The 22,745-nt window shown below is 31.4% G+C and overlaps 2 protein-coding genes across 2 annotated transcripts; both read left to right on the top strand.

Moving 5' to 3' along the window:
- Window positions 1-196: 196 nt before the first annotated feature.
- On the top strand, window positions 197-3,058 carry LOC125193526 (putative late blight resistance protein homolog R1B-16). The gene has a single exon (XM_048091343.1). The coding sequence runs from the start codon at window positions 197-199 to the stop codon at window positions 3,056-3,058; it is 2,862 nt and encodes a 953-aa protein (XP_047947300.1).
- An 11,004-nt stretch (window positions 3,059-14,062) lies between these two features.
- Window positions 14,063-14,876, top strand: LOC125196408 (auxin-responsive protein SAUR76). The gene has a single exon (XM_048094909.1). It carries the CDS (start codon window positions 14,166-14,168, stop codon window positions 14,541-14,543), a length of 378 nt encoding a protein of 125 aa, XP_047950866.1. The 5' UTR covers window positions 14,063-14,165; the 3' UTR covers window positions 14,544-14,876.
- The last annotated feature ends 7,869 nt before the right edge of the window (window positions 14,877-22,745 follow it).

Here is a 22,745-nt window from a genome sequence, read left to right as displayed (position 1 = left end):
CGGCTCTATTGTAGGAAAAAAACACAAAATTTGGTTAAATTTGGCTTTTACAAAACATAATCATTGTTTTGGGAAATAAAGATCACCACTTTCAGAACTCATATAAATGTGCTCTTGAACATTGTTTTAGTACAAGCTAAATAAAGATCTCATCAAATTCTTCTCATAATAAAAATACTCTGTTTTAGTTGGATTCATGGCAGCCTATGCAGCCTTGGTTTCTCTAATGCATCTCATTGATGACATCGAAAACCATCCTTCTCCTCCCATCTCTCTCAACAAACACCAAACTCGGTCTCTCACTCAAAATGTTCACTTTCTGCAGGAATTTCTGCAAGCTTACAAGTCCCCCGTTTCCGACAGCGACGAAGCAGATCCATTGGAGATGCGTATCGCAGATGCAGCTTATGCGGCTGAAGATGTTATCGAATCTCACATTGTCCGCAAGATCCAGCTCGATAGATCATCCAAAGCAGCCAAAACCGGAAGCTTCTTCAATTGCTTTCGAGGTCCAATGGATCCCGGAAATGTCTCTTCAAATCACGGTGATGGTGATGATGAAGCGGAGAAGTTGTATCAAGGTGTGCAAAATGTGATTGATGAAATGGATCGGATCAAGAGAGTGGCGATGGAGGCCAACACTGAGAAGGCGGTGATACTCGGTGATCAAGGGCGGAGATTCGTCTCTTCTTTTTCTTCCACTGGGAAGAAGAGTAGTGGCGTGATGGTGTTCTCTGATGATGTCTTGAACGGGATCATGGAAAAGCTCGTGGCGGAAGCACCCGGTCGCCAAGTCATCCCCATTACTGGTATGGGGGGAATAGGTAAGACTGCTCTGGCTAAAGATGTTTATTCGAAACAAGTTATTAAAGAGCGTTTTGATATTTGTGCTTGGGCCACTGTTTCCGAACAATTCAATAGAAGAGAGATTCTATGTGAACTTGTTTCTCAAGCTACTAACATAAACAAGAAAGCACTAGGTGAAAAGAGCGAAGAAAAAATAGGATTTAAGCTATACCAATTTTTGTCGGGTAGAAGATTTTTGATTGTAATGGATGATGTGTGGAACATCGAGTCTTGGGATGGGATACAACATTTCTTTCCTAACAATGAGAATTGTAGTCGGATAGTGGTGACGACTAGACTATCACAATTGAGTCCTCGATTAAACAATCATTATAGTCACAAAGTTGAATTTCTCGATGAGGGTAGTAGTTGGGTCTTGTTCTCTAAAACTGTATTTGGAGATGAACATTTTCCTTTGGAATTAGAGAAAATTGGAAAGGAAATTGTAAAGAATTGTAGAGGACTTCCTTTATCAATTGTTGTAGTTGGAGGTATTTTGAAAAATGTGGAACACACACAAGAACGTTGGAAATCAATAAGAAACAACTTAACTTCAGTGGTAAATTTGGATGATAATAAGCATTGTTTGAGATTGTTGAAAAAGAGCTACAATCATTTGCCTGTCTATTTAAAGCCTTGTTTTATATACATGGGCATGTTTGAGGAAGATGATGCAATTAAAGTCTCAACGCTAATCAAACTATGGATTTCTGAAGGATTTCTCAAACCAGTAGAAGGAAAAACTTTGGAAACAATTGGGAAAGGGTTCATAAAGGATTTAGTTGATAGAAATCTCATTTTAGTTGATTGGTTGGGTAGTACCGGAAACATAAAACGAGTCAAACTTCATGATTTGCTGAGAGATGTATCAGTGAACGAGGGCAAGAAAGAAGGATTTTATCATGTAATAGGAGAATCTAGTCCCCGAGGCATAAATAGCCAACGGCGCGTTGTTATCCGCAGGAACACTTCAAAGGAGAAAGTCCTTGATGAGTTGCAATCTATGTCAGATGTTCGTTCCATTATTTGGGAGCATGGAAAAGTTCCACGATGTCTAAATATTAGATTGTTGAGGACAATACACGCACATAACGAAGAAAAAAATTGGCCGAATTCTCTTGCGTCTCGGGATGTTAACTTTTGGCACCTTTTTGGTCATATTGTGGGCGAACCAATCTGTTTTACTGCCCATCAATTAATCTTGACAATGGGCACATGTGAATCCAAAAACTGTGTGAATTCTCTTGTTTCTCGGCATCCTAACTTGAGACACCTTGGTGTCGAAGTTGGTAAATGGTCTTCAGTTTTTTCTTCTTTCAATCACCTTTGGAATCTACAGAGATTGATAGTTTACAGTCTGCGTAGATGTAATGTGCCTAGTGAGATGTGGAAAATGCCTCAACTAAGGCACATTGAGATGGCAGGGAGAAAATTTATTCCGCCAGATCCTTCAAGTGATATTGTCGTCATGGAGAATCTTGTAGTACTTGAGGGAGCACGTAATTTCAAGTGGGAAGGAGAGATGGTTAAGAGAATTCCCAATATTAAGAAATTGAGGATACAATATTCAAGTAGGAAGGGAAAGGGATATGATGATTATTACCGCCTGAGCAATATTGATCGTCTGTGTAAATTAGAATCTCTCGATATCTTGTGTTGGTTTGATTTCAGAGGGAATGCCTCTTTGTATAAGCTCACCTTTCCCCAAACCCTAAAGAGTTTGAATCTTCAAATGGAACATCACTTTGAATGGGAGCCGATGTTGGAAAAGATAGGTTCGTTGCCCCTTCTTGAGAAGTTAAAGCTGTGGTTTGGATGCTTCGGAACAGGCAAGTGGGAAATATTCGAAGATCAATTCCCTTGCCTCAAATACTTGGGGTTGTTTGGGTGTCATCGCTTGAAACATTTGACTACAGAAGCGAACTCCATTTTCCCATGCCTTGAGAAGCTTCACCTTTATGATTTGAATGGATTGCAAAGTATCCCATCTGAAATTGGATACATACCGACTCTCCAATGCATAGAGATGAATCTTCCCAACGAATCAATGGTGAAATGTGCAAAAGAGATTGTAGAGGAGCAAATGGATTTACAAGGAGACAATCTTCCCTTTCGTATTAAAGTTTGGCATCGCAGGAAGAACCAATCAATCCGGAGTTTCGCAGGTCCCAACTTTGAAGTATATATATTTAATTACAAGTATTGGCTTTGAGATTTCTTTTTCTTCGCATTTTCAAAATGTAGTATTGTTGTATTTGCAATTGTAATGGTTTACCATATAAACTGCAATGCATTTACATCAATCTCATAAACTTGTATGGAGGCAGGGTATATTCGTTGACTTTCACTCAAAACAATCTCAATACAAACCCTTTCATTTTTCTTTCAAAGTTCTTTTATTTTGATTTAAAATTTATTTAGAGAAAAAAAAAAGTCACTGGCGAACTACACGATTGAGTTGGTAATCTTACTAAAATTCATCACCCACTAATTGTATCTTTATCCTATTCTTTTGCTATTTTAAATTTATGTGAATTATCACAAATGTTACTAGCCCTTACTAAATTTTGCTAAAATTTATACTAAATGTCAAATATTTTTTTCTTCATACAACTTCCTTCACATGTGTTATACATATCTGTAAATTTAAATACGAACCAAATTTCATTGCGGCAATTTTTTTGTATTAATCGGTTTATTTGATCATGCATGCATTGAGAAAACAATGGTTTCTTATTTCAGTCTGCATAAATGGAGACGGAAATTGTCACATGATATAATATGACTGAAAGTGAGATATTTCATACCGTTCTCTCTACGAAAAATAATCTCAATTTTGGACTTTTTAATACGCAATTGGTAAATAAAAGAAAAAAAAAGGAAAAGTGAGAAATTTATCAAAGAGAAGAGAGAGAAAAAGAAATAATGTTAAGAAAATTTTACATAAATAGAAAAAAAGTACTAATTTTAATAGACAGATTAAAATATAAAAATAAGACTATTTTTTTTAGTTAAGGAGATACTATTAAAATTGGAGGCGAAAATGGTAAAGCCAAATTTCTTCATCTTTTAATAGTATTGCTTCTCCTTGTGATTGGTGGGCCTCATTTGAAGCCCAAATATTTTCGGAAACAGGCCGATGATGGGACAGTAGGCCCAACAACTTATTACTGTAATATTTATGACCCATCTCTCTTTAAACTGAATATTTAATATTTTCTCAGATCATTACTTTCAAAGCACCAAAAATAACTAAAATAATAAATTGGTCGATCGGTTTGTAAAATTGTGTCGACAATAATTGAACCGATTAAAAGAAATTAATGTTGAACCAATTATAATAGTGCATAAATTAAGGCCACATAAGCATTACACCAAAAGCAACTTAGTGAAAATATTTATAATTACAAGCGGAAGAAATATTTTTTTAAAAAATTCTTTTAGGTGTTAATGGCTGTAGGTAGATGCTCTAAATTCCGTAATTAGGTGGGATGACAATTTTACTCATCAAATTTAAAGAAATTGAGTCGTTTCAGCGACTTGTGCCCAATTAAAAAAATACTCCCTCCGTCCCCCATTAAAAGTCACACTTTTCCATTTTAATCCGTCCCCAATTAAGAGTCACACTTCATTTTTACCATAAATGGCAAGGAGGTCCCACATTCCACTAACTCACTTCACTCACATTTTATTATAAAACCAATATAAAAATGTGGGTCCCACATTCCACTAACTTTTTCAACCAACTTTTCTTTACATTTCTTAAAATCCATGCCCGGTCAAACTGTGACTCCTAATCGGGGACGGAGGGAGTAATTGGGCTTGAGACGGCGGCGTTTCCATGCGCGGGGATGCTGGTATGGCGGTGTGCCGTGCCGGTGGATAGATGGCGGTGGGAGGAGGAATACAGACTGGCCAGACGCTAGCGTCATAGCAGCGGCGGATCAGCGGCGGAGCTGGCGGCGGCGGTGGCGGTGGAGAGTATGCATGAGTTGGTTCGGTTTGACGGTTGGGAATTTTGGCGCGTTCTCTGCAGTTAAGTCGTGTGCGGTTCCCTCCGCTTTGGCGAGTTCTCGATTTTCTGGTGCCTTCTATTTCGATATGATGTGATTAAAAAATTATTAATGTCAAATTAAATCAACTTTACGTAAAATGTGGGAAATATTATGTTTAAGATCTCGAAATTTGTTCAATATAAACATTTGATAACAATATAGTCTATTTTAAACATTGGAATGTGTAGTTGCTACATTCAGATATTGATATCTAATATAATGGAACTTTTAAAAAAGTTGGATTTTTCCCACGAACTTTAAAATTGGTAAATAATATCACGAATTTTATCGTGGGTTTGTTTTTTCCCACAAATGAAAAAATTCATGTTATTTTAATAGATTGAAGAACAATTTTGGAGGGTGTGCTTCAAGAAAAACTATCTTCAAAGATTGAAAAACTTGAAGCTTTCAAAATTATTGTCAAGAAATTACGAAAAAAAATCCGTATCATAATATTATTTGTGGGAATTTTTTCATTGGTGGGAAATAACAAACTCGGGGTAAAGTTCGTGATATTATTTGTCAATTTTAAAATTTGTGAAAAAAATTCAATTTTTTAAAAGTTGCATGATATTAGATGTTAATATCTCTTATAAAATTGAACAAGAAATGTTATTTTCGGGCTAATGGAGTTCCTAGAGATTTTGAGAAAGAGTGTAACATAAAGGTTGACGTGACATAACATAACTTAGATACCATATAATTTGAAATGACAACATAAAAAGATAATATAGTGAATAGAGAAAATCAAAATATTTATGTAGGAGCATCAAACACATACTATCATTTCCTCCTCTCAAAAAAACAAAAGAAAATCAAACATTACAAGCCTTTTTCTTTGTCCATGCACATATTCATTTAAATCATTCTTTGAGAAGACAAATATATAAATAGTTTTTGTTTTCATTCAACGTGTATCATATATGCAACTAAAAATAGGGGTGTGTATTCGAGTTTCGGTTGGGGTTATTCAAACCGAACCAAACCCGAAAAACTGAATTTCCTTGAAAATCAAAATCGAATTGAACCAAAATATCAAAAATCGAAAAACCAAAAAATCGATCTAAAAAAACTGAATTAAACCGAAAAATCAAAATTTTCAATAAAACCGAAAAACCGAAAAAAAATATAGAGCTCATATTAATAGGGGTGTGATCAATTGCTAAATTTCTTAAGTTGCTAACTTGCTAACTATAATATAAATATATAATATAAAATTAATAAAATATATAATACATATTATATAAATATATTAAAAGAATATATTATATATATAATATAATATATTTAAATTAATAGAATAAATATACATAATATTATATTTAAAACCGAATTTTTTTTATTTTTAAAACTGAACCGAACCGAAAAACCAAAAAAATCGAACCGAATTTCAAAATTTTTCTTTGATTGAGTTTGGACATTCGATTTTCAGTTTTTTTTTCTCTAACCCTAACTAAAAATGTGAGGCCACACGAAATAAATTTAAAATAATACAGTAAAAAACATTGGACAAATGGGCTGAAAGGTCCATTTATAAAAAATAACTAAAACTCAAATATTCGTTCTCATATGTGTGGGCCTTTTTAATTATAAATATTTTAGCCAAGGGCCCAAATCATAAAATTTGAGTCTAATGTTACGCTATGTTTTGATCATTTCAATAAATATAAAAATTGGGACTTGCAAAAGACAATAGCAAAGTGAGATGAGTCAAGATCCGAATCCAAATACATATTTAATACTACTAATATATTTGTAATTATGTTGGATCTTACATGGCAATAGTGTGATTAACCATATGTCTTGTAAAGAATTCCACAAAATACAAATACAATCGTATTTGCTTATATTAAGTTTACATATAATCTTAATTATAATAGTCGATGAGGTCAAGTCCAAATAGTAGAACCAACTCAATGAACTCATCAAAGTCTTTGTAAATTGTGAGGGCTCTATGGTACAATTTTTACCTAAGTGTGAGTTATCTTTCCAAGTAAGTCTATACTAACTTGATCATTGTGCTAGTTATTTAAAAAAATTATGATAGTAATGTATCTTGTTATTTTTCTAACCAAAAATCATAATAACCAAAGCTTTTAGTATATAAATTCACATGATCTAACAGTAATGTCACATTTATTGAGGGAGAATATGTAAGCACATGACAGAATCCCTCGTAATCCCAATTTCATAAGCTTAATTAATTAATTAATTATACTTATATTATAATCGATCACATGTCTAGCCTAACTAGCTACAATTAGTGATTAATACACATATATAGTTACAATGTGTTAGGAAATTATTCAATTAACATGATATAAAGCCAATGATGAGCAGCATATCCTGATATAATAAGATATTATGCTCCCCTAAGTCAAGAATAATATCTCAAAATAATTAAAAATCTAATCTCAGCACTCAAAAACTGACAAAAACCCAATATTTATATATGTTGTCTCAACAACTTATTCTTGGAAAAACAGGAGACCTAGCTAGGGAATCTTGAATACCAAACATTTTGTCACTATTTTCTTCTAGTATTTATTAATTTACCTATCTTTGCTTGGAGGTGAATGAAATAATTAAAATAAAAAGATTTACTTGATTGTCATTTATAAATATTTGTGATGTTGGGGGAACAAAGCGCCGACTTTGGTGGGAAATTTCATATTTAGCAAAAAAGCACTAATCATGTTTTTGACATTTTGCTAAACATCATTTAGTGAGAGATCGATTGAATCTAGGTAGGCTACAATGTAATCTAAACAGCACATTTATACATCTAACAACATTTATAAATATAGACATATAGCCCTAATTAATGTCATTTTATTTTATTAATGTAAAAAGCAATAGTTTGTTAATGAACACTTCCCTTGAATCTGGTCTTTTGATTTATTAGTCATGTGAAAATGCAATCCAATATTCTTAAAGTTTAGCACTTCAATACAATTATAGGGAAATTAATCAATATAATTCAATGAATTGACAAGATAAAATTATACTCCATGTCTCCAAAATGATTTTTTTTATCATTACATCACAAAAATGTTAAATCGAAGCTATGTTCTATCACTAATACTGATAGATAGATATCAATTTTTTATAATAAAAAAAAAGTCACAAACCTGAAACCACTTACATGGTGAGCGAGAGTACACATGTGCAAAGAGTCACAAAACAGACAGATCAAAACGTGATATCAATCATACACGTTTACAACTATAGGTGAGCAAAATATTCGAAATAAGAATAATCGAACTTAACCCAAACCAAATAAAAATAGTAGTATTAAACTTGATTGTTCAAATTTTTGGATTGATCATATTTTTTCTAAAATCTCTTTGGTTTCTTGTTAGAAATGTTTTTTGTAATCTAAAAATAACAAATGGAACTATATTTAATATTTATAAATATGTTTATTTAAATAATGATAATAATTAAAAAATTAAGTCGAATTTTCATGTTTTCTACAATAATTTGGATTTTTCGTTTTGGTTCGGATTTAGTTATAAATTTTTAAAATTTTAGGATATTTCGGATGAGATTTATATTCACTTCATATTCGAACTTTTGAAAAGGTTTAGATTAGGCAAAAGTCCAATCTAAAATAGATTGTTCACTTCTATTTACAATGGTGGTGTCTAGCTATAATAAGTTAATCTATTTACATTATTATATCATATGGCTTCAACTGCACTAACTAACTAACAACAACTATAAAAAACAAAATAAAGTGTAAAAATAGAAGCTACATATTTTAATAGATTACATTATACTATAAATAAATATACAATCCCATCAAATATGTTACAACACATGTAGACTAGTATATAAAAATATATATAGGACTAACATGGTCAATTTCTTACACAATATTTTGGCTTATCCCATACCAATACCATGATTTTTGTTATACTTACATGAAACTCACATGGGAAGGTATGGACATTTAGGATTTATTTATTTTTTAAATTAAAGTATTCCATTTCCTAAGAAAATAAATTCATTCAATTTAATCTCATGCTGATGTGGATGGATTTTATAGGAACATGCAGTGTCAATTTCTCTTTCAATTATAGGACTATCAATTGCAATTTGATTTGGTGATCCCATGATCCAAAACATATATCGACTAATTATTATTCTTGTATTTGGTTTTTTCTGTCCGAAAAGGTTGAATATATAATTCCTGTTTGTCAATTGGTTTTCCTCCTAGCGAAAAAAGGACCACATATGTTCAAGCCTAGACAATATGCCTCTACATATTTATGGACATTTATTTCCTATGTTTAGCTTTGTAAATGGCGTTGGACCTAAATACACGACATAGTAGAGTCAAGCCTTTAACTAGGGTTGAGTGAAGTATAGTCAGTTTAGCACTTATGACGTTGTTGAGTATGGTGGACGAAAGAAAGTGAATCAATCTACGATCATGGCGGGACCCTCAAGTCAAACGTATGTGGGCCCAATACAATTCATATTAGAGTTTGCTATGTTGTCTATACATAGTTGTTATCTCATTGTAAGTTGTAACTGAAAATTATAGTGAAATATATGGTTTGACATCAGACGTTGATACGCATCCTATCAAAATAGGTAAACAATTGTTTTGTTCGTTCATTTATATTCGTGATTTATACATATAAGAACAATAAACAATTTGGGGGATATTAGGAGGTGGTCGGAACCGAAGATCTTGATGACATAGTGGTCATTGTTATGTGGATGCACGTGTGTGTGTCTCGACCTTCTTTTTGGGTGTTTGAGTCCCAACCAGCCTCACCTTCCGTGTATTGATCGAGGAGCTACTCTCTTTATGTTGCATTTTGCCTCTCCATTTAGTTGTTTTTTTTTATTTGTGCGTATTTTGAACATGTTTTGTGTTGTAGACTATAGGTCTGGACGTCTTTTGTTGTTGGTCTTGTCGTAACTTTATAATACAATATATTATATTTTGTTTGTGTTTGTTATCGCAAATTTATGCTCATCTCTTGTGATACGAGCCTTTATTTTACATCGAAAAAAGAAAAATATGTCACTGATCATTTATGAGCATAATCCAAACCAGTGTAGTACTATTTTTTTTAACACATCATAACTATTGAGATCTAAAAATTGACAAATTACATAAAATGAAAGCTTGATAATAAAAGTGATTGTGCTCAACATCTAGCTCTTTACTTCCTTGTTAAGAGTCGTGCAAATTCTTCTAACCATGTTCCCACCGAAAATCTAATAAAATGTTTTTTTTGATTTAAACAAATTACACACATTATTTAGTGAATTAGCAAACGGATGAGAATAATGGCTCTTGTTTGTGGCGTTGAAGCCAAGCTCTTCCTACCGCACAATCTTGTCCTCTCCACCAATTTATGTATTAATATCACCCACCTAATTCTATGCACATGTGTAACTCTCCTTTTTCTTTTTCTTTTTTTTTTCCAATTTTACATGCATATATTGCCTAGTAACAATATATGTATCATATATAAGAACAAATAGTTTTTTTTAACGATAAACAACACTTCGAGCCTTTTTAAAGTGCGAGCCAAGATGTTCGTATATTCCAATCCAATCCAATCCAATCATATAGAAAAATAAACAACACTCAAACCGTTTATTTTAAAGGACAAGCCAACACGTCGGTTGAGCCGTACATTCCAAACAAATTAAAACAACAACACATACATAGAGCAAATAATACGACACAAAAAGAACAAAGAAAGAGCCATATATGGAAAAACCACCTCATAACCAGCCAATGCTAAAAAAATTGCAAAATCACAAAACAGACAAACTCCAAAAAACAACACGAACATAAGGAAATTAAGTAGCGTAAAAAGAAGAAGTAAATAATCACTTCCCAAGCCAAGCAGACAAAAGATAATACATATCGAAAACTGACATTTCAGAGAGTCTCACTTTACAACGATACACTGCTCTAACCCACTATCTGATTTCGCTAAACTCGTCAACCACAGTCTAAGTGTGAAGGGAATGCTCGGGTAACAACCTCTACCCGGCTAGCCCAGAGCCTAATCGCCATAATAGAATGTTCTTTTCCATTTTATAATGTTAGTTTGCACTCTTTGAATATGACCTGGTTTCGAATGTCACAAATAAATCTGGACATCGTAGAGTAAGGAAGACCATGTGAACAAATAGATGGTTCCTACTCTAAAGTAATTAATTTTCTCTTATCTAATTTTTTTTTTACTCCATCCAAGACTCGTTTTGTTAATTTATTTAAATTGCTGATTGATAATCTGAGTGCATAGTTTGTTGACATGGATAAATAATGATATTGTACTAGTATCAAAATTCAGATAAGAGTAATAATTAATTATAAGAAAAAAAGAAAGAAAGAGACAAGTAAATGGTGATGGGAGAGTTCTCTCGCACATGTCTGTCGCTTTCAATGACCATGTCTGACTCGGAAGCAGAAATAAATTTTGCAACCGAACTAACTATTGTTGTTTTAAAGTTTTTTTTTTATATTTTTAATATTTTCCACGAATTTAAAAAAATGGTAAAACAATTTATGCATTTTTTGTGGGTCCCAACCACCGAAAATTATGTACTATCTAAATAGTATTTCAATTAAAAAATGTAACTATATAAACCGAGTTAGTTTTAGACTTAATAACTTAATCAACGAATTAATTATTCCTGGTTGGTCACATAAAATAGGAAAATGGAATTATTTGAATTGTTTGTTGAGACTTGAGAGGGACATAAATATAATTCAAAGATACTTTTAACTAGGTATTTTGTTCTGATTGAATTGAAATGATCGAGGCACTGTATATTTTATAATTACTATCATGTTTCAATTTTTTGTTTTTTTACATGGTTAAATTTACTTTAAATTATATATTATTATTTCAAAGTAATTTAACTTTCAAATCAAATTAAATGCTACTCCATTTTATAATACAAATAAAAAACGTGAGAAAGAAATCATATAATACAGGTACTACTAAATTTAATGAGCAGCTATTGATTTTTGTTTTGGTATGGTTCATCATTGAATATAACTAATTTATGCAGTGAATTCTTCCACAATCTGACAAGACAGCACTCAGAATTAAATGTTCTTCAAATATAGTTGTAAAATTACTTACTGTAACTGAATTTTCCTTACGAAATATATTTATTTATTTATTTTATACAATGATCTGTAGTACAATATGATGAAAGCTAGTAGTAATAGTGAGTGTTAAAATATGAAAAGTCATAAAGCTTTTGAAGTTGCTATGTAATGAAATGACTTGCCCTCCAATAGAAATCACACTTTTATATACATATGTGTGACAATAAAAAATCCCAGTTCAGAAACATTAAATAATTCTAACCACTCAGATAATAACAATATTTACCAATCCATATCTCTATTTAGCAGTATATGTTTTAGCGCACACTGTTTACATACTAGTCAGCAGTTGTATTCACTATTCATCTCAGTATACCTTTTTTTATTTCATTAAAATTTTAAATTAAATTAAATTAATTTGCGGATATATAAAATATACTCTTTCCGTCCCCATAATTTGTCACCATTTGACTCGGCACGGGTTTTAAGAAATGTACTCCCTCCGTCCCCGATTAAGAGTCACACTTTGACTGGACACGAGTTTTAAGAAATGTAAAGGAAAGTTGGTTCAAAAAGTTAGTAGAATGTGAGACTCATTTTTTATATTATTCTTATACTAAAATGTGAGTGAATTGAGATAGTGGAATGTAGGATTTACTTACTATTTATGGTAAAAATGAAGTGTGACTCTTAATTGAGGACGGACCGAAATGGAAAAGTGAGACTCTTAATCAGGGACGGAGGGAGTAATAGAAAGTGGGTTGAAAAAATTAGAGGCATATGGGTCCTACTTTATATATTAATTTTATAATAAAATGTGAGTGAAAATGAGTCAGTGAATATATGGTCCACTTCCAAAATAGTAAAAGTGAAAGATGACAAATTTTTAGGGACGGACGTAAATGGAAATAAGTGACAAATTTTCAGGGACGGAAATAGTACAAAAGTAACAAGTATGTAATTAATATAAAAAAAGTAAATACTTCAAAAAAATTACTACTCGATATTACCCGACCAAATAATGAAATCACCGAAACTTGACTATGGTAGTGACTGCACATTAACTTCACTAGAATTTATACGACACGATGAGAGAATTAGTTTAAAATATAGTCAAAATTTAAAATTATACTCTTTTTTCCCATATAAATGAAACACTTTCAATTTTGGTCATAAAAATAACACACTTCTATTTTTTTTTAAAAAAATTCTCTAATGAGGAGGGGCCCAATTTTTAGTAGCAATATTTAAGTTACTTTTCTTTCTCTTCTTTATTATTTTACTAATTGCACATTACAACTCATATCGTCCTAAAAGATTCTATTTTTATAGGATGGATAGAGTAAGAAAGACTAAGGAGAATGTAAAGATAATAAGATAGGAATAATGAATCAGCAATGTGTATCTTTAAACATGAAAAAAAATTCAAAATTTCCATTGCAAAAAATAAATAATAATGCAAAACCACGGGTCGCTCATTCTTTGACTATCAGAACTCGCGCTTCAGCATTTGGGTACTCGTGATCACGACGATTGCGCATTAACTTTAAAAGTTTCATATTAGTATGTAAAAGTCTCTAGAATCCACCCGGATAATGAGAAAAATTGTTAAAAATAAAATAAATTAAAATTACGGCCAAGAAAAAAGGAATGCGCGAAAGTGTGAATAATAAAGTGACAAGCGAACGCATTTACAGATAAAACGCCAAAATTCCAGATTTAGAAAATAAATAACGAAGCAAGCCACGGGTCGCCCATTCGCTGAGCGACACAACTCGTGCTCCGGCATCGATCACCCGTGCTCCCGGAGAAGCGGATGTCTCGGAATTTCGGAATGCGTAACTCACGGAAAGGAAATAAAACCAAATAAATTAAATCTCTATATAATAAAAAAAATGAGTAAAAACAGGTGTTTATTAATCAGTCAAAAAGGCGCCGATGGTTTTGCACGGAGCAGACCAGACCAGACCTGACCCGAAAAACCATGGGTCCGACCCTGTCTATCCGGGCCCCACCCGTTTACTCATTTAATGCCCCATTTCTTCTCTTTCTCTCCTTCCCCTCTCCCCTTTATATACCGAAGCTTCCTCCCCATTTCTCAAACCCTTCAAAACCCCCAAATTCAATTCTCAGCGCTCTCTCTCTCTCTCTCTCTGCATTCATCCATGGCGAAGGGAGGCAAGCTCACCAAAATCAAGTCCGTCCTGAAGAAGATGCAGTCCTTCAAGCTCGGCCGCGCCAGCGCCAGCTCGATCGCCGCCGCGAACACCTCCGACGACGACGAATCGTGCTCGATCGCCGCCGCCGCAAACGCCGACCTCCACGCCGTCTACGTCGGCAAATCGCGGCGGCGCTACCTCATCACCTCCGACGTCCTCGAGAATCCGCTCCTCCGCGAGCTCGTCGACCGGCGATCCGACGACGGCGCGATGATCACCGTCGGCTGCGAGGTCGTCCTCTTCGAGCACCTCCTCTGGATGCTCGAGAATGCCGATCCTCAGCCGGAATCGCTCGACGAACTCGTCGAATTCTACGCCTGCTGAATGCGCCGGCGACGGCGAGATTGATTAATAACTGAAATTTGCCGGGGAAGGGGTGGGATCGGGTGTGGTCGCAGCAACATACATTATAATGGTATATAGCTGTATATTTTTCCTTTTTTATTTTCGGAAATTTCCTTTTTTGTTTAATAAGGAGATGATTAGCGGTGTAGATTATATACATTGAAGAAAGAGAGTGAAAATTGACGGTCAAGATTAACCCATAATCTCGAATCGATGGGATATTTGTGCTAATGTTTTTCAGTATTTGTAATTGCTGTTATTCTTCATTCTTTTTCCCAAAGTGGATATTGAATTGATGAATTTGTAGCTCTATTGCTCTTTGCATTTTTATTTAAATTACAAAAGTTGAAAAATGAATTTCCTTAAAGAGAAACTAAAATGTTACATGAATTAGTCTAAAAATGGTGAATAATTGGGGAAAAGCCACGTTGGAAATGGGAAATTTTGTGGTGGAATTTGATATGATGTAGACTTAGGGAGAAAGGATGTATGATTAGAAATATTAAAAATAATAATTGAGGGAGGCCACAAAGGTTGGCTAAGTATAATTGAATGATAAGTATCATTGTCACTTGATCTGTTTATGTAATCAAGTCTCCAACTGATACACTGCATTTTATTACTTCTTCATTCATTATCAATTATTTTAATACAAATTTTATACTAAGTACAAAGTTGATAAAGTAAGAAAAATACTAAGGTGAAAAACAATTCAAATATTGTTGATGAAAAATAAAATCACATATGTTAAAGAGAAAAGATAATGTAAACGAAAGTAATAATGATTTTCAATTAAGGCTTTAAAATTTATAAAGTCTAAGGTGTATTGTTTTTTTTTTTTTTTTTAAAAAAAGTCTAAGGTGTGTTCTTTATTTTTGTAAATAATTTGCGTTTATTTAAAGTCAAAAAGTGACAAAGTCCAGAAGGAAAATAGCTATAGAAAATTAGTAGATATTGTTTCTAAATAAGGCTTGACATTTTGCAAAGTAAAATACATATTAATTCCTATAACATTAACAAAGTTCAAAATATTTCAAATTCCGACTCACCCAATGTATTAGCTATTAATAAAAAAAAAGGTCGCATTACGTTAAAGAATTTCATTCCTTTTTAGTTTTGTAGTGATTCCAATGTCTCTATCATGAATATTATAAAGATATATAGATTCATCATAACCATTAAAAAAATTAAATAATTAACATTAAACATTGTACATTTTAGTTATTGTTATTTTATGCACTGATTTTAAACAGAACGTTTAATTTTATATTTGTGTTGATGTTGATATTGATTTCATTGTTTTTTGGCTTATATTTGAAAGTGCTTATGTATTGTTAATTTGTTAATTACTACTGTAATTTTTTATTTAGTGTTTGTAACATAAAAAAATGAAAATGGGTAGTTTACTTTTTTCATTTGATATGTTCAGAAGATTGTTTTTTTCTCGAGTAGTAAAGGATGATTATTATACAAAATCTCCCTCGAAATTATGAACTTTACAGGAATCATTTTTTCGATTAGAAAATTTCAAGTCATTAAGTAAGCGAAAGTGTCTAAACAGAACAAGAACAAACAACAAACGACGATACAACATACGACAACGCATTAACTTATCAAGCCGCCAATAAAAGTAACTAGTTCTAAACAAAAAAACATAAATTATAAATATTCAAGATCCGACCAAGAAACCCTATACAGAATAACGGCCATCCCAATATTTTTCATTTGAACTTTTCTAGTAATACATCTTTCCTAACTATTCCAAGTAAAATAGTTAAAAAATGGTAAAGCACAAATCGCCAACAAATTAAGTCGCTTTCAACCTAAATTTATTCAACATTAAGAAATAAACTACTGCACTTAAACTTCTATTCTTCACTTTTGCCAGCACCATTTGGAACTATCTACCAATCATCTTTAATTAATACATAATTTTATATTAAGGCCATCTTTAAATTTTGTTAATGTCAAGCACAAACAACGAGTCAAACAAACTAATGGATTATTTTATCAATTTGTTCGACTTAGATTAGATTAGCATAAATTACGCAATTTTTTATACAGATAAATAATGATTGGGTTGTTCAGATCAACCTTCTTGTTGTTGGACACAACTTATTTTTGTTTATTAATTAGTTCTTTTATGCAAATTTTTTTGTAATTAAATAATTTTGCTAAAGTTAAGTGGAAGACAAGAGATTTGTTAAGTAAACGCATTTGGTAACACTATTATCTGTAACGCGTTTCCTATCTGCCTTTCTCATCCCCACAAAAAAGTTGTGGCATACCATTTTATTTAATTAGATAGGGAAAAAGTCGAACTAATTAATCAAATCCACATCTTTATTTTTTATAGTAAAATATGGTATCGTCTGCTAAAGTATATAATGCGATTCATCTTCTTTTTGAAATCCTCAAATGATAGAGCAATGATGGAGTAAATATTAATTAAAACAATAAAGTAGAAAATAGATAGATAAATAGAAAAAAAAAATAATTAAAGTACTATCATTGAAAAATGAGATCACTTTATTGAAAAGAGAATTTGTCAAAAATAAACGACGATTAATTTTTTGTAGCCTGTACTAGAAAATAAACGACGATTCGTTCGGATAGACGTTGGTCGGAAAAGAAAGAAGTTGGTCCCTTTTGGGTTTGTAAACGAGAAAATATGACCCACTGATGGTGTGAGCAAAAACTCAGTAGTTTTAATAATCGTATTGAGCCAAATCAAATACTGAATCTTTTCAGATTTTTTGATTAGCACGAATCAGATTTGAAGTTCACTCTATTATTTATTGTTGAAAATGTTGGATGCCTTCTTAAGAAAAGTCAGAAGAGCCAAGATGGCTTCAGTTTGATGTTACTTGTAACTTTCAAATGATGGTACAATTAAAGATAATGATGTTTAATTACTGTTAATGCATGTTTAGTAACCGACATTATTGTGGCGCAGGAAACATAAATTGGGCATGGGACAATGATATTTCAAGCAATAGGAGACTAATTGCTTAAGTAATAAGACATATTACCCAATTAATGTCTACACATTTCAGACAGTGCCTACACACTTATCTAATATGTGTCACACCTATAAATTGGTCCTTTATTGATAGTTTATATTTAAAGCCCAAACATTGGGTGATTTCGAATTTCTTAGTAGTTTTCGACTAATGTAACAAATGACTCATTTAAATTTTCAAAAATTATCGACTAATATAATTCATAATTGTTTAGTTATTGCTCAGTTTTGTGAGTTTTTCATTTCTTGGTATTTGTGACTCTCACCGAGATCAATTTTGTTGATGCACAAACGTGTCTCTGTTCGTCTCTTTTTTCTACTGTTGTTGTGGTGAAGTTTAATATTGTTTTTTCTAGATTTAATTTTTTGTTATTTTAGATTTATAGTTGTTATCACAATTTTTTTCTACTTGTTAGTCGTTACTCTCGTTATTTTAGATTCGTAAATGCAGTTTTGTCTTTTTTTTAAAAAAAATTGTAGAATTTCTAGTATATATTCGTAACTTTTGCTCCCAGTTTTTTTACTGTAAATTTTTTTAATTAGAAAAAGATAATAGAATGATGTTTTTTTAATTAATGTACGAATAATTGAATAGCTTTTTCTTAACAACAACCTATTCACGAATTCCGCCGACATAATGAGTTAGTCAATTAACTTATCTTAGTCTGTATATAGATAACATATTTTACATTATTTGCTAACAATTATTAAGAAACTTTTTTAAATAATCACACTTAGCTCTTTCATCTGGAGTATAAAAAATTGATTCTTTAAATAAATAATTGAAATTTGGCTTTATTTACTCTACCAATAATTTTATAGTAATAACGGCGCAAGTTTTTAACTAAATTCAATTACAAACATCGCATCACAAGATTCCAGAGTCAATGTTCTAGAATAGCCAACATTCGTTAGTTAACGACCTGCAAATAAAATAAATTTAAATTATTTCATTTGTCCAATATCAATAATCTTAGTAAAAAATGAACCTAATTTGATTTTTTAGCTGGTTTGATTTGTTATATGTATTTTTTTTTCACTTTTAATATACATTGTGATCTAAATATTAATTTAAGTTATTAAATAACTTTTTATTATTACTAACAATGTTAATTTGTATCTGGTCAGCTATTAATTAGAAAGACTACATTCATGTCATCTCTATTTGACCCTCAATTGAATTCAATCTCAATTTTCTTTAAAAGTACCTCCTCCAATTTATTCAAATCTAAGTTGACTTTTACCAAACTTCTTTCTCATTTTCTCATTACTAATTGTGTGCAACATGTTTCTTACTTTCAAAATTCAAAAAAACAATAGTGGTGCAACATACGTAAAATCTTATTTTAACGTGTGCTTGTTACTCTATGTGATTTATTAATGCTATTTTTGGTCGTGCTTTAACCGCAGTGTCCCACACTAATTTGGTCTTTTGTTTATGTGCATGTGTAATTGGTGATGTTGGTCTGTATCTTGTCTGTTATTAGAAATTTTTTTTGTTGTTGCTAATGCTAATATAGCGTGCAACTTGTATGTTATTAAGGGACTTTTTTTGTTATTTATGACACCCAACCAATCACTTTTTTGTGGTTGTAACCATTTTTTCAACTATAAAAAAATTCTTCTCTTTCCAAAAGGAAAATTGGAGTTATGGCAATTAGCTATCAAAAAAGGCTGAAGGAAAAGACAAACGAATAGTATGAAGAAGACAAGCGCAATTTTCGGCCTTCTGAATTCGAGATGAATAATCATATCCCTATTTACATTTTATTTATTTATTATTGTTTGTATGGCTCCATCCCCTTTTATATAATATTTTTCTTATCTTAACATGTAGTAATAAATAATGTTTAAATTCTTGATTTATTGATTGAAGAAAAAGAAGTCTTGCTAACAAAGTTGTTTTTCATTGTCTTATTTTCCATTTAATTCGTGGCCAACATTTCTCCCTAATTCATACTATTATCTCAAATTTAATTAAGATTTATTCACTAATTTTCTAAGTTTTAGAGATATATAAACTGATTATAACATATATAGAATTATAAATAATTCATGCAATAACAAGCTAGTATATATACTAAACCAAATTTATAATATGAAGTGATAATTGAATCCAAAACCTCTTTCTACGTGGAGAATTTGATTTATTCAAAAGTTTTATTAAAAAAAATATTTTATACTATTAAGTCTTGATACATTCTCTATTGTCACATAAAATGTAAATTCATCCAAAACTGTTTTCCCACTTACATTTAATATTTCAACAGAGATGACAACTATCCATTTGTGTTTAACACTCTGAATCTGACCAAGATTTAGAAATTAGGGGTATTCTATTTTTTTTTTTGATTTACAAATTATTGTTTCTAAAAGAAATAGGCTCGTGGCATATTTTTTTTTGGGTGGAGAAAAAGTTTCAATAATTTTACACTTTTGTTTGGTTCAACTGTATTCTTAAATCTCCTTTATTGGCTCAATTGTATGTGTGTATTTATTTATAAAATAAAAAATACTACTAAAAAGAAAGCATCAATATATATAAATGGGTAATTAGGTATAATGTAACTAAAAGTATAGTCCACCTTAATTAAAGGTCATTTCACACCATTTGATGGGCTTTATTGCAAGAACCAAATTTAGACACTATTTATTGAGCTGTCTTCGTTTGTCACACTTAGGGTTGAGAAGTTGGTGACACGAGTTTTTAGTGTATACTTCCATAATTTGAAGTTAGTAATTTCTATATTAATTCGAATTCGATTTGGAGCTAAACTTGTTTCGATAAAAGGATGTGATATGAGCAAAGCATTTGAGTAGGTTACGTTGAATATTCAGATTTATGAGAGAATATAACTCCGAACTGGTATGAAATAGTATATAAAAATTCACATTTAAAAATAAAGCCTTTTATAAATAAACTTGTATCGAAACCATAAAATTCGAAATATCTAAAAATATAAGATATTTGGAGTATTTTTTAGTATTTTTTATATATATTAAGCTAAAAATATTTAAATAACACATTATTTTAATAAAATATTTTAAAATTTATATTTATACTGAATATTATTCAATTTCTTTATTTTAAGAAAAAGTAATCTGAATCGAACAAAAAATTTGAATCATGAAGGGGGAAAAATCCGATTCGAGGTTAAATATTTATATTTTATTTCGTTCGATTATTTTTATTATGAATATTTTGCTCTCTAAAATGTAGGTAGAAGAGGACCCTTGATGCCTCCACATGCACCTTCTATTAATAGATTTTCATGTTTTTTAACACAAAAACACAACACACCTAACACACACTTGCTAGTTGGCACTATAATTTTCCATCGTTTACAAATCCAAAATTAAATGTTGTTCACAACAAAGCTGCATAATATTAACTGATTACATGCAATTTTGTGACTACAAATAATGGACTGTTAATTAATTATTTAGACAATATTTTCCATAAACTAAAATGCATTCGATCAAAAGTATAGTAACCTCGAAAGTTCAATAATACGACAAATCCAAAAAAAATAACGACTTTTACTAACATCAAACGGAAAAAACAACACAACTTCCGACACGAACAATTTTGCTTCACTCCAAATTATTGGAATGGGCCGAAATTTTAACAGTTCAGTCCTGGACCAGACCAATGTGATCCGTGCTTTTAAGACAAAACAACACTTTGGCTTGGCCCAAACCGCTTTTGATAGTTTTAACCGCATGTTAAAGACGGGTTCTCGGACCATTTTTGACATCTCTAACTATTCGAAAACGAACATAACATATCTCGATTATTAAATTTAAATTGATAGATAAATGAAAATCAAAAGTGGGCCATATATATAGTAGGGCCGTAGCCAACAGGAAGGAAATAATCTGGTTTCGGCCCACAAAATATAAAGGGACCATGTGAATATGATATATCGTTGAGGTGCAATTTGCAGGTCTACTTGCAACTTAATTACATATGTTGTACAATTAATAATTTGATTATCAATATATAGATAGATATTGCTGTCTCTCCATTTCATCAAGTCAATAACATCATCAATTCTTGAAAGGACATGTATTAGCATATTTAATTTTTGATGGAAAAGAGTCAAAATTGGCGAGTAATTAACATAAAATCGATCAATAAAATCTATTTGGATTAAAGTTTCAATTTTGACCACTTACATAATGTAGACCCTTTTGTTGGATATTTTCTTTAGAATATGAAAGCGATCATAATTGTTACATGAAGAAATTATATCACCAATATATTCTTGACATTTTCTCATTTCTGTCCCTTCAAGAATTATTTCCACAAGAAGTCAAATTAACTTCAAGAATTATTTTCATAAAATTGGAATATCAATTACTTATAGACCAATTTATGACTTATCATCTTTTGTCTAAACTTTATGTTAGTACTATTTTTTTCTTGAATCCATTAACTAAAATGGACCATAATTTAGAGATAATTAAGAAAAGAAAATGATGATGCTCTTGAATTTGAGTTTCTCAAAAGGTGACTAAATTCCAAAGTAAACAAGAAACATGTCATGTGATTGAATACCCAATTTCTGTGGGCTGTTATTTGAGATGATAAATCTGACTGGTCTGAGAGAATAGAAATAGATAGACTGAGATAGGTCAAATTAATATAATGTACTTCCATACAAAATTAACCTCTTTCACTTTTCTCTCTCTACATTTATACATATATATCTGCAAGAGAAAGAAGAGGCATAGACAAGAAGATGCATGTGCTTTCACCGTCTGTTTAGGGATATGTATATTCTTCTTCCTCCTTATCTCATAAGTCATAATCTTCACTCACCATTCAATTTCAAGACAAACATCTTTAATTAATATTTTTATACCAAAAAGATAAAAGATGTAGACTGGGTCGGACGTAGAAATTTGTTTATGTACGGGCTATATATTCTTAATTTTGAGTTCGGAATTTCGAGAGAATAGTTACATTGTGACATGCAGGGGCGGGCACATAATTTATTTTCGGTGGAGACTGTATAATCGAAATTTCGTATTTGAAATGTTGAAAGAAGAGTTAACCTACAATTTGTTTTACTAATAGGGCTTCTTATACGATAATTTATACAAAAATATCAAATACTATAGTAATATAATTTAGTAGGGGTGTAAAAAAACAT

The sequence above is a fragment of the Salvia hispanica genome, chromosome 6, assembly GCF_023119035.1.
Source record: "Salvia hispanica cultivar TCC Black 2014 chromosome 6, UniMelb_Shisp_WGS_1.0, whole genome shotgun sequence".
Taxonomy (NCBI): Eukaryota; Viridiplantae; Streptophyta; class Magnoliopsida; order Lamiales; family Lamiaceae; genus Salvia; species Salvia hispanica.
Note: the sequence above shows the minus strand (reverse complement) of the source record. Positions and strands in the feature narration are given on the sequence as shown.

What these genes read in the sequence shown, in the direction of transcription:
- LOC125196408 (XM_048094909.1), top strand. Translation starts at nt 14,166, where the DNA reads ATGGCGAAGGGAGGCAAGCTCACCAAAATCAAGTCCGTCCTGAAGAAG.
- LOC125193526 (XM_048091343.1), top strand. Translation starts at nt 197, where the DNA reads ATGGCAGCCTATGCAGCCTTGGTTTCTCTAATGCATCTCATTGATGAC.